The sequence below is a fragment of the Pundamilia nyererei genome, unplaced genomic scaffold (assembly GCF_000239375.1).
Source record: "Pundamilia nyererei isolate P.nyererei 1_Seehausen unplaced genomic scaffold, PunNye1.0 scaffold00010, whole genome shotgun sequence".
Classification (NCBI taxonomy): domain Eukaryota; kingdom Metazoa; phylum Chordata; class Actinopteri; order Cichliformes; family Cichlidae; genus Pundamilia; species Pundamilia nyererei.
This window is the reverse complement of record NW_005187411.1, coordinates 5,362,133-5,374,318: the sequence shown is the minus strand read 5'-3', so window position 1 is coordinate 5,374,318 and position 12,186 is coordinate 5,362,133. Positions and strand designations below refer to the sequence as shown.

Below are 12,186 nucleotides of genomic sequence, written 5' to 3'. Positions count from 1 at the left end.
ACTCATGGTGTCCTGGGGGATCTCCCATCAGATCTGGACCAGGGCATCGCTGAGTTGCTGGAACAGTCTGAGGTGCATCATGAACTAGTAGGAATCCACTGCAACAGCACAGGATCTGACAGAAGGTGCTGTTGCCTAACCGATCTGAGGTCTGTGTCTCCCTCCATGGATACGTTTCCCCAAACCATCACTGACCCACCACCAAACTGCTTGTGCTGAATGATGTTAAAAGCAGCTTAATGTTCTCCACAGGTCAACCTGCTCTCATCTATGAAAAGCACAGGGCAGCAATGGCCTTCAGACCACCATCATGAAGTCTGTTTCTGATTGTTTGGTCAGAAGCATTCACACCAATAATCTTCTCATCCTGTTCTTTCTTACATAAAGGAGCAGATACTGGTTGTCCTGGTGGATTAAAGTCTTTGTACGACCCCCTCCTGCTCTCCTAGAATAACTGTCTGTCTCCTAGGATACCTCAATGCTCTTGGAGATACCCTACCTGTGCAACCTCTGTAGGGTCCAGATATTGCCTCATGCTACCAGAAGTGACACTGACCCTGGCCAAATGGAAAAACAATCAGAAAAGATGAGGAGGGAAAAATGCCAGTGACCTCCACCTGTAAAAACATTCCTGTTTTGTTGCCTGTTGTTAATTTCATTAATACCAGAGGAGCTGAAAGTGATTAACGATCCCCCCTGCTGCCTAACTGACCAGATCAATATCTCAGGAGTTGAACTGGCGTTCCTTCATATCTGAGATAATGTATTTTGCTGAAAATCTAGGACATGAATCACTTGTTGCATAAAATGCACAGCACACATGCAGACTATCCTTTGATAGTCTGCATGTGTAGGTTTAACCACCAAGAAGTATGAGGTCAAATAATCAATTTAAAACATATGTGTAGGCATATCTTTGAGCTTTTTAGGTACCTTGTGATAAGGCTATTTTTATGCTATGGAAGCTTCCCCGACTCCACCTTTGTCCTTGATGCAGACGGGAGATCGGTGTAATTCTTCTCCTCTCACTCTAAGCATGTATTTAATTGTGAAAGAAGCCAGAATACAGAGAGCTGTTTCCAGTTTTTGTGCTAAAATAGACAAAACATGTAAGCCACCTCTCTATAGAACCCACAGAGATTAAATTGATACCGATGTTTGCACATGAAAGTGGTTAAGACACCCGTGTGCTCGTTGAAGAAATTACATCTCCGCTGTGGCCTTTCCCCCCAGCGTTTCACAGCTCAAGTGCTTTAAATAACCCTGACTATATCGATTTTACTGACTGAAGCGTTTTGCCTTTTCAGTGTCTCGGAGAGTTTTTTCTTTGCACACAGTGATTGATGTTATAAAAAAGAGAAAAAGGTAACTTGTTAGATTGTGATGTGAGAGGAACTGAAAGGTAATGACTGATGCTTTTTTGTGCATGTTTTTTTCAATAGGATAATAAATCTGCAAAGGGTTTATCATATTATCTGAAATCTTTGATGTAGACAGAGAAGAGAGCTTAGCAAAGAGAACAGCCAATTGGATTCCTGACACTACATTTTACTGCTAATTAGGAAAAAACACACTAGGCGGTGAAAGCGTTTTAATGCAAATTATCCGAGGAAGAGAATCTGCACTCAGGTTTCAGACTTTAAACACCCCACATAATACTTATTCTCTACACTTTAAATTTATTGTGTAAAGGCCCTTGGCATGGAATAATCTTGTGCCTTTGGTGAAAGGATTAACAATTTATCATGGACTTAAATTTTATACAGCTAATGCAAATGGATTACAGCTTGCCAATAGCTCGCTGACTGCTTCAGGACTGCGCAACAGTACGCTGGCCTGATATAACTCCCGATGTGCACAAACTGAAGCAGTCACACGTGTTTTCCTGCTCATAATGCTGTCGCTATAAGAATCGGTCAGATGGTGCAGATGAAATCGAATCAAATACATCATCATAAAAGCTCTGCTGCACTCTGTGTGATTTTATTTAAAAAAAACAACAAAAACAAAATCTCACCACAGATGAAGCCCTCGTCTTCTCCATAAGGACAGTCCGTGTGGAAGTTACACACTTGGCTCGTGGCGATGCAGTCTCCTGAGTGGTTGCAGTGGAAAGATTCCTCACAAATGGGACTCATTTCACCGAAATGGTGTTCTGCAATGGAGACAACCACACAACAACTGTAACAACGTGCAAAGCAGATTTAGAGGCCCGGTGAGTTAGGATGAGCGACGAGGCAGCTTTTACAGGAAGGTCGGTCGATTCTGCGGAGGGGCTTTTCTTGACTCGCTGCTCTATACCGTAGAGACTTGAAAAATGTGAAACCACTGAGAAAAAAGGTTCAAGAAATCTGCAAAACAGACCAGGCATCTTTTGCCTGTTTACAAATTGACCGCAAATCATGAGCTTTTTAATTTTCCTGACACCAGAGCATTTTTGTGTGCTGACATTCACTTGCAAAACATGCATGAGACAAAAAAAGGAAACCTTAACACGTTTTGAGTGAATCAGTTTTCATAAGCAACCTTAACTGTAATCTGTAGAGAGAAAAGTTCTCCTGTAGCAGCTGTGGAAACGTTAAAACGCGAGTATGTGCTACTGTGAAAGTACCTCAGGTTTTAAAATAAAGTGGTTCCTTTTATCTGGTCTGTGCGGTTGTAGGTGCTTATCACAGGAAATGACCATGAGCATCTGGTTTGAAAGCTCTTAACGACCTGATAAACTCACCTGATTCGCAGTTTATGAACTCCAGCGAGTCCAGAGCCACAGTGGCTTCTCTCTCACACGAAGTGTAGAGCAGGGTCACCTGAAAGGGTCCAGCCACCCAGCCAATCGGAACTCCAAAAATCTGCCACTCAGCCCTGCATTAAGCAATCACACAGAAACAAAATCAATCGAATTTCTCACATAAGCAGCAGCCCTGGGCCTTGTACTATGAAGCGAACTCAACATACCCAGGGTATCTCTCCAATATTGCCCTAGCATCAGCAATTCGGGTAGCGTCAGCAAACTCTGGTTTTCCCCTCTGGGTTCACATGAAAGTAGTTGCTTTGGCAACAGCCAATAAGTATACTGGCAGCAGAGGGGCTGAGTTTACAAAGGATCCAGAAAGTATAAGATTACAAGAATTTAAAGAGGTTGGACTCATAATACAGACCGATGCTCATCAGAGAAACGCAAAACCATCAGCCCCTCTTACTTTCGACGTGCAGAGGTTTGAGGAGTGGTGACACGATTTAGGTGATTCATTTATACCTGATAATCTCTTACTTGGAGCATAACCTGTAAGTCACCATGGTGATTTATCCCAGGAAGAAATGAACCACCTTCATAATACAATAACCTCCGTGCTAACCCTGAAGTTCATTCAAAGTACACACTTCTGAACTTTTGTGGACCTTACCTGACGAAGGTGCACGTGAGAACCAAAGATCTCACACAGTTAGAGCTCACATCAAAATGTCAGCTCACCAGTGCAAACTACACGTATTATCCAGCTGCAGTGATTTGTAATGATGGGAGAAAGCGCAGGTAATAGACTGGTGCATTCATAGCTAGTGGTGATCTCGCTGTGACCTGCCTCCAGCATGCTCTACTCAGACATCATCTTCACCTAAACCAAAAAGACTCTTTCCATTAGTGAGGTGAAAACTGTTTCCTGCTGTGCGCTACATTTGCAGCCAACTACGGACCACGTCCTGACTTGACTCTCCCCCACGTCTTCCAAAGTTCACATGTGAAAACAGCTTTTTTCTAACTCTAATTTTTGGCTTTTATAGTTCCATTAAAGAGAAGTGCATTAAAAGTAAAACAAGTAAAGGTTAAAACAAGAGTATCTTCACTTTCTTGCCTTCTTTATGCAACATTACTGCCAAGATGATTTCTTTTGTATAAAAGCCTGCACTGCAGTTTCTACAGTCAAGTTTGCATTTGTTATATGTTCTGCTAAAGCCCTCTGCATTCTCTGAAATAAAGAACCTTTGTAATGTATGAAAACTGAAGCTGAATATTAAAATCCTTCACCTGCACCCTCTTCTCATTTCTCACCATAGTGTTTTACTAAATAATGTTTGTGCCTTCTTCCATCTGTCATTTATTGGCACATTTCCACTACTGCTGCCATTATCAACCATGGGAACCGCACTCCTCCATGAGCATGTGTTCCACGTAACAAAAGCACCAAACATGTCGCTATTATTCAGCATAATCCATCTGTCACCTTGTCATAAGTCCAACCTGATTGTGTTTTCACAAAGCTGGCCCACAGCTGTGTGATTATAGGTGGCGTAATAAAGCAAAGCAAATCCTGCTACCTGGGATATGTGACAGCACCCAAGATTTACCTCACACGTCACAAATCCTGCTCTCCATTTCTAAAAATACGTCCATGCTACGTAGCGCCAACTGTATATGCAAACTAGACTATTTTCACCACGAAATTATGTTTGACCATTGAAACTTTTGCCTCTGCAGTGCTGCCTGATCTCCTCTGGTGTGACAAAACAGTGATCCCTCATCTATGTTTTCATTCAGAGAAAGCAGGAGGTGGTGAGCAAAGTTTGTACTGATGTGATCAGAAGAAGTTGCAATGTTTCCAACACACACGGTGGCAAATGGTGATTAAGTAGGACGCTGTGTCGACAAGTCTAACTCCTGTTAACGCATTCACACCACCTGGTCACCAGTTTGCTCCTCACAACCTTGAGTCTTGGAAACTTTGGACTACGTCAAGTTCTCATCACGAGGATTGTTTCTCCACACGAAATCCAGGCCTGCGGATGTTCAAGGTGAATAGGAAAATCACAGACCGCACACTGCGAGTGATTAAAAATGGCAGCAGCGATCAAAGTGGTTTTGAAAGAGAGATTAGCCTAATTCTAAGTGGTACGTTTTTTTTTTTTTGCTTATTTGTCTGTCCCAAGTACACAAAACTTTTTGACAACACCTCATACAGCCCGATGTCAACTCCTGTGACCATTCAGTCTCTATTTTTGCACTTAACAAAATTGCGCCATATGTCAATACGCATGACATCCCACACAACGCACAACACACACTGAACTACTTCACTGAAAGATGAAGCCTGTTGGATGGTAACTGTGCTTTAAATGAAGAGTGTGTCCAGACATTGTATCTGCAGATTTTGTTGGATGAATAGCCAGCTTAATAAATAAAGTCACTGTGTGTGAGTGTGTGTGCTTGTGACTCATAATGGAATTGCACAGCCCATTACTGCGCAGCCACTAACAAACCCAATGTACAAACTTATTGCATATGCCAATCCATCCTCCTCTGTCCTAACCAATTATATGTAACTTCATTTCCAGCCTGCTTCTAGTCTCAGGAATGCTTTTAGCTGTTCTAAAGATAGTTGTGCTTCAGCATTAGATCAATAGGAAATATCTGTCCGTGTTTCCCAAACAACACGCAGTCACAATTCTACAGTTTGCCTTAGATGATAGGCAGGAAACATTTTTCTTACGTAACTTTAGTGGGACAGAAGTGTGCCTTCTGGTTTTTTTTTTCAGTGAAGAGGACTGGTTGTGTTGCACAATAACAAAAAAACCCCCATCTAAGTGAAAGAGCCGTGTTCGCTGACCTGCGGTCGTCTCGTCCCCTGTGGTGCAGCATCTCCGAGTGAACGTCTGAATCTGGTTGAGCAGGCTTGATCAGCAGTGTGAGGTTCCCCACCATGGGGCCGGCCTCATACACAGCCACCTGAAGCAGGCAGTCCATGCTGCTTTTTGGCAATACTGGGCTCATTAAGTGGTAGTCACATTTCCCAGAGGCCTCAGCTTCAGGTGACGGAGTTAAAAGAAGGAAGTGTCCTAAGGTAATAAAACAAAGTGGAAAATTCATGGTTGACTATTTTATAGCAGCCTCATAACACTGTCTAATGCTTTAGCGTTATGACAAATTCTGGATTAGGGTATATTTGAATATATGAAGCACAGAGTGAAAGAAAATGTCAAGTGAGAAGCAACGTTTTCACACAGTAGCACAAAGACTCTTCTAAACATAGAAGAAAGAGGAACACTGTGTATCAGAGCACACTGATTTAGCTGCTCCTCTGTGAGTCTCTGCACTCTTACCATCAGACCTTCCCTCTGAGTTGTCAGTTGCAGGCATCATCCCAGCCTTTGTACTCTGTGGTTGCTGTGGCGACACTAATAACCAGTCACTTCGGCTGCTGTTCGATAAAGTCCAGAGACACGGTGATTCAAAATCACAGGAGGGAACTGCAACACATGAAACAACAAAGATGAAAACTCAATTTTTAAAAAAAGAGTCCATCAAATTATGTAGATTATTTGTTGTTGTTTTTTTAATGTTTTTGTCTGAATGTGTAATTACTGTATCGATTTAAAAATGCACTGATTTGATTACAGCTCCAAGCTAACAAATATACTGAAATATAAACATAAAATGCGTCTTAATGGCATTTTTTTCCCCACTAGCCTGAAATAATCATATTTATACACACATGCAAAACAGCCCCAAATCTAAGAACTGAAAAAGTGTATATTTCTCACGTTATCTTTATCCCACTATGTATAAAATCTTGAAACGAACTGATACTGTATTAAAGAAAAAAACAACTTGTCCGCAAAACTTCACAGTAAATAAACAGCATCTGCGATTTCACAAAAAAAGCCTCCAAACTCATTTATATGAATGCCTGAGTGGGGATGAGTAACACCATATGTTTTTTAGGCTTTTTTTTGGGGGGGGGGGGGGGGTTTGGGGTGGGGGTGGTGAGTGGAAATATGAGAAATGTGTTTCTTTATTATCTCGAGACCAGAAAAATCCCAACAGAACTAAAGAAAAAAGTTAGGATGCAACTCCTCCAGTGATGCTTCTCTCTGAAAATATCTCTCTTTAATATAAAAAACTAATAAAACGCAAATTCCAAACACATAAAGGATAGACAAAACTAGACAGGAAAAACTGTGCCTGAGAAAATGAAAAGCTATGAAGAATATATATTTTAAAAAAGCCACAACATTTTAAAAAAATTGTATAAAATGTCAGCTCAAGGCCTTTAGTTCCACTAAATCAAATTTAAATCCAAAATCTGTTTAAAAGTCAAACAGACAGAGCCTTTGACTGATTTTGTGTCTGTCTGTGTGGGGGTCGATGAACAGGAAGGGGACGGAGGAGACGTTCAAGACATCATGTGACAACTGGAGAGGAAACTGCCTTAACCACTAATATGGCAGCAAGCCAGGGGAATTAGGAATCCCTCCTGGGATAAAGCACAGAATTATTAACTAATTATTTCATATTAACCCACATTCATTTCTTTAAACCAGATAAAAGAGTAGCCTTCCTCTGATCACAAATGATGTAAAAATGTTGCTTTTTCACAGGCATCAACATGCTACTTGTGCTCCTGGCAATCTAACAGGGGAGTGTTGTTACAGCTCGAGTGATGCTTGCACTTGAAATTCAAAATGGGTAGTTTTGTCTCAAAAATCCAGTTTTTCAGGGATAAATAATTTAACCATGCTTTCCAGTCAAAGAAATATTCATATAGATGCATGCAATGAGTGTAAGAAAAGCAATAAAAACAACCCAGGTGATAACTGGAATACAGATTTTCAATTTGTGTCAAATCATCAACACATCAGTATTCTAGATACAAACTCACAGTGGCTGTCATTGTCCAGGGGATGAGGAAGAAACTCATCTGGGAAGTCTTCGTCCAGAAATCGGTCAAAAAGGGCGTGGCAGGTACTGCTCACTAATGACAGAGACAAACAGGTTTTATTAGTTCGAGACGTCATACAAGCATTTCACTGTCTTCAGTCACTCTAGTAAACTGCAGCCATCAGAACCGCTTTAACTCTTCATGGCAAAAATTCAACAAGGTGTTGGAAACAGTCCTCAGAGAGTTTGGTCCATATTGACACGATAACATCTCGCAGCTGCTGTAGATTTTGTCGGCTGCACATCCATGGTGCAAAACTTTCCATCACATCCCAGAGGCTACTGGACTGAGATCTGGTTACTGTAGTTCTTAGTGCTTAGTTAGTAATAAAGGACCAAACCTGTGCCAAACTGTACAGAGAGAAATTCCCTAACACCATTACATCATGACCATTGATACAAGGCAGGGTTTATCTATGCTTTCACATTTACGCACATCCTCAGACCAGGCAAGACTTTTCCAATCCTCTGTTGCCAAATTTTGGTGAGCCCATGGGAATTGTAGCCTCTGTTCCCTGTCTTTAGCAAGCAGGAGTGGCACCTGGTCTTTTGATATGGTCACCTTGATTGATTTGATTGATTTTCCCATTGATTTGAGATACTGTTGCCTTCCTGTCAGCTTGAGGCAGTCTGGCTTTTCAACTCTAACCTTAGGTAACAAAAAGGCATTTTCACCCAAAGAACTACCGCTTACTTGATATTTTCCTCCTCTCGGAGCATCCTTTGTACTGTAAACCTGACATGCCTAAATCTATTAAGTTGCTGTGATTGGCAGGTGTACCTAACAAAGTTGCCAGGCAGTGTATCTTTTTGTTTTGATAAACAGAATCAATAATTTTCATGGATGAGTCAAAGAGAAACACTCAGATTTAGTATGAATAGCTAAAATACAGGAGGTTTACAGCAGCGTCTACCAATAAACCATGCTGCTGCAAACAAGACGAAACAAAGTGTAACACTGTTAAGAAAAACAGCAAAGTGGTCGTCTGAATCCAGGCTGTGGAAACCTAAAAACTAGTATGACGCATAATTGCCCTGAGTTTCCACTGCTGCCTCGTTAGCGCCGCAACAAAAGTGCTACAAAACTAACACCAGAATTTTCAGGTGTGAAAACATATTGTTAGCATGAAGTTTCACATGAATTAGAGGACTTTACATGTCAAGACGAAAAACGAAAGCAATTACCAACTGGCCCTTTCCCAGCTTAACTTTTATTTTATTTGATTCCTTATTTTTTTGGCATCTGTCTGAGACCTTTAATAAAACAAAGTGGGGTTCTGGCAGCACTTCACATACAAGCAAGAGTCATGGAAAGGAATAAAACTGCTGCGATACAGTAACTTTAACAGTAAACCAACGTTTTTAGATACACAAGCCTTGAATCCATGAAAAAAACAGCAGTAATTTCTGCTATGCAAGAAACTCCACACACTGGAAATTCTTCCAGCATGTGGCACTTTCTGCAGCTCATTGTGAAACCAACCTCTCAGTCTATTAGATGTAGCTGAGTCAAAATGTTTTTACTGTCCCCCGTTTAATTCCATCCCTTTCAAAGACAGCTTGCCTTGAGGCTTAAATGCTCACACAACCACCAAAATATAATATTTTTTATCTTTTTTCTCCTCGTAGATAAACTCTTACATGAATGGAAATATACATACAGAAATAGCATTCACTGCTTCGCAGCAACAATCAACAGACATGCTCTTATTTTGGAGATGCAAGCTGAAAGAAAAAGTCACATTCAACGTATTAACTAGCATGACGAGTGGACAATGAGGGAGATGATAATATCTTAGAGGGTCACAACTCAAATGTTGCAATGGCCCCTGAACAGTGGCGTTACTGTTATCTGATGCCTGCAGGGCAAAGTCAAAAAAGCCAAGCAGGACAAATTCAATAGCTGAAATTGCTGTTTACTGAAAGCGGTTAGTGATGCTAATGATGAGGAGGTGAGGGGTCGTGCCTATGAATGGCAGCCTTGCTATTTATTGATAATTATGGAATAACAGCTGCTATGGATAGTTCCGAGCACGGAAACGGGAAAAATTAAACTGTAGGAAAAAAGAAAAGGATTCAGCCAAAAGAAGAAAAAAAAATTAACCCGCTATTATTAACATAAGCTTGGGAATCCCCCAAGAATCCAAACTTTTTATTTTACTCCCTCCAACTCCTTTCTTATCTTGTCCAGTATGGATTTAAAAGATAAAGAACAAAAGAAATACAAATTTTTAAAAAAAACACCCAAACACTCTCTTTTAAGCTAGAAAGGAAATGAAAGAATTACTGAACTATCTGCATCATCATCAGCCGGCAGCGAGTTTCTTTGATGACAATCCAGGACCCCGACTACACTGTTACTGCACCAAAGGCCTTTGAGGAGAGTGTAACTTTTAAAAGCTGTCAGCTCAGTTGAAAGCAAAGCCTGTCCTTGTTAGTTTCTCTATCAAGGTACCGTGGAGTCAGAAAACTGCTGTGCGTTGTAGTTTAGCTAAGTTCAAGGACGGGGCTTTGTTGCAGATCTGAACAGCTCAATAGAAAAGGCAACAAACTAGCAGGGGCCTCTTTGCCACCAGTTTGCTGTCTCTCCGTCACTCAGCAGAAGTGAAACCATTAAGAGTGAGCTTTTGTTTAAAAGCAAGATCAGCCAGAATCAAAGGAACTTATCATCAGGCCACAGAGCAGCGGCCTGATGATAAGGTGGATAACCTGGCCTCCATCTCCTTACCTATCTCCTGCTCTGTCATCCATCGCATACGCTGGCCTCTCAGAGGATTTGCTTTGCACCACCAGGAAATGTGTGACAACAACAACAACAACATCATCTGGGCCTGCCTAGAAAGCTTTTTTTTTAAATGTACGTGTGAATATTGGCTGCTTGTCAAGTCAATAAAACTCCAAAATTGCAGCTTCAGAAGGACTCGGAGCAATTTTCTAATGAGCAGACCATGAATTATACAGTTTTTATCTTCAAGGCTAGTTTCTGAGTGCTGAAAGCTATTTATTACATCAGCCTCGGCACTTGGATAAACACATTCGCTCTCCATGTGCTCATGAAAGTGGCATGCTGTAAATGCCTGAGCTAAATTAAGCTAAGCAAGGGTACAACCAGAGCACTGCCTGATGCTATTTATACGCTCGCTCCTGGATTCTCTTTCTCTACCTGTGCCTAAATCATCACATCACCTGACTTAGGGCATTTCTCACTCTCTCTAATGAGTTTTGTAGTTTTGCAGCAAATTTTGCTTCTAGACCAACAAATTAATCATCAATCAATTATGTTGAAAAAGTATTTTTTTCACTTTTGGTGTTATTTAGATGCCACCTTCCGTTTTCAACATGATTAGGGTCTACTGGTCATTTTCACTTAACTCACAAATAATGCTGAAAATAAAGTTTGCATTATTATGGGTGTGGACGTTTTGAGTTACAGGTTGGTGCCATAATGGTATAAAACATGGACGTAGTTTCCAGGTCAGAAAAATCATGCCAGTGTACAAGTACCTTGAACCTGCATTCTACCTGAAGGCCACCAGATGGCGATAGCTGTGGTCTAAAGCAGCGGTCGCCAACCCCCGGGCCTCGGACCGGTACAGGTCTGTGAGTCGTTTGGTACCAGGCCATGAGAGTTGAGGCTCGGGTGTGAAATTTATGGTTTTCAGGGTTTTCATCGGTTTTTATAGTTCTTTTTTTAAATCGTTTTTATCGTTAACTCGGTTTCCCTGGGTCCTTTCCCGTGTGTTCTGAATAAATCCTCCTTTTTTTGGTACCAGTACTGTTTTTTTTTTTTTTTTGTATTTATCCGTGACACCTTAAAAGCCAGTCTGTGAAAATATTGTCGGACATAAACCGGTCCGTGGTGCAAAAAAAGTTGGGGACCGCTGGTCTAAAGGAAAACAACTTCAGCTCTTTATTATTAAGTGTTTATTGGCTCAGTCACTCTTTTGTTGGCACAGTGAATACAACTTTAAGTGTGTTTAGTAAATCTTGGTAATATTATAGTTAACAATAGAGGATTATCTGTGGTATGAAACCACACACTCACTAGCTAACAATTTAGCAATCTTAAGTTGTTAGCCAGTGGGTGCATGGTTTCATGGTCATACTCGCCCTCTTTGTCGCCTCTGTTTTATTGCAGCCAAGATGGCGATGGCATTAACACTCATGCTGAGGCTTCAACAGGACTTCAGAAACCAGTGGCTGATGTCACAGTAGCTACGACCACTTTCTATTTTGTCTGTGGTTGGTGCCTGCCAGACTTGTCTACTAGGCATCACCTTAGCTAATTTGAGCATTTGAGGAGCATTTTTAAAACAAACAAACAATGTAATTACATGTCAAATGATATGTAGCTAGTGCACTTAATGGGCTTAAGAGCCAATGTGAAGAAGTTTTCTAAATCTGGTGAGTGAAATTCGGATATTTATTTGTGGGTTTGCGCTAATGGCTACACTTTGCTATCAAACCCCATTGTA

General features: G+C 41.0%; 1 protein-coding gene across 1 annotated transcript in view; it reads right to left on the bottom strand.

Annotated features, from left to right (window-relative positions):
* ltk (leukocyte receptor tyrosine kinase) overlaps positions 1–12,186 on the bottom strand; it is a 66,210-nt gene that overhangs the window by 28,975 nt on the left and 25,049 nt on the right. Inside the window, exons 2-6 of the mRNA XM_005724102.2 lie at positions 7,653–7,745; positions 6,094–6,240; positions 5,601–5,829; positions 2,729–2,862; positions 2,018–2,155 (exon numbers count right to left, since the gene is read on the bottom strand). Of these exons, the coding sequence (XP_005724159.1) occupies positions 2,018–2,155; positions 2,729–2,862; positions 5,601–5,829; positions 6,094–6,240; positions 7,653–7,745 (741 nt within the window). The remainder of the gene's footprint in view (positions 1–2,017; positions 2,156–2,728; positions 2,863–5,600; positions 5,830–6,093; positions 6,241–7,652; positions 7,746–12,186) is intronic.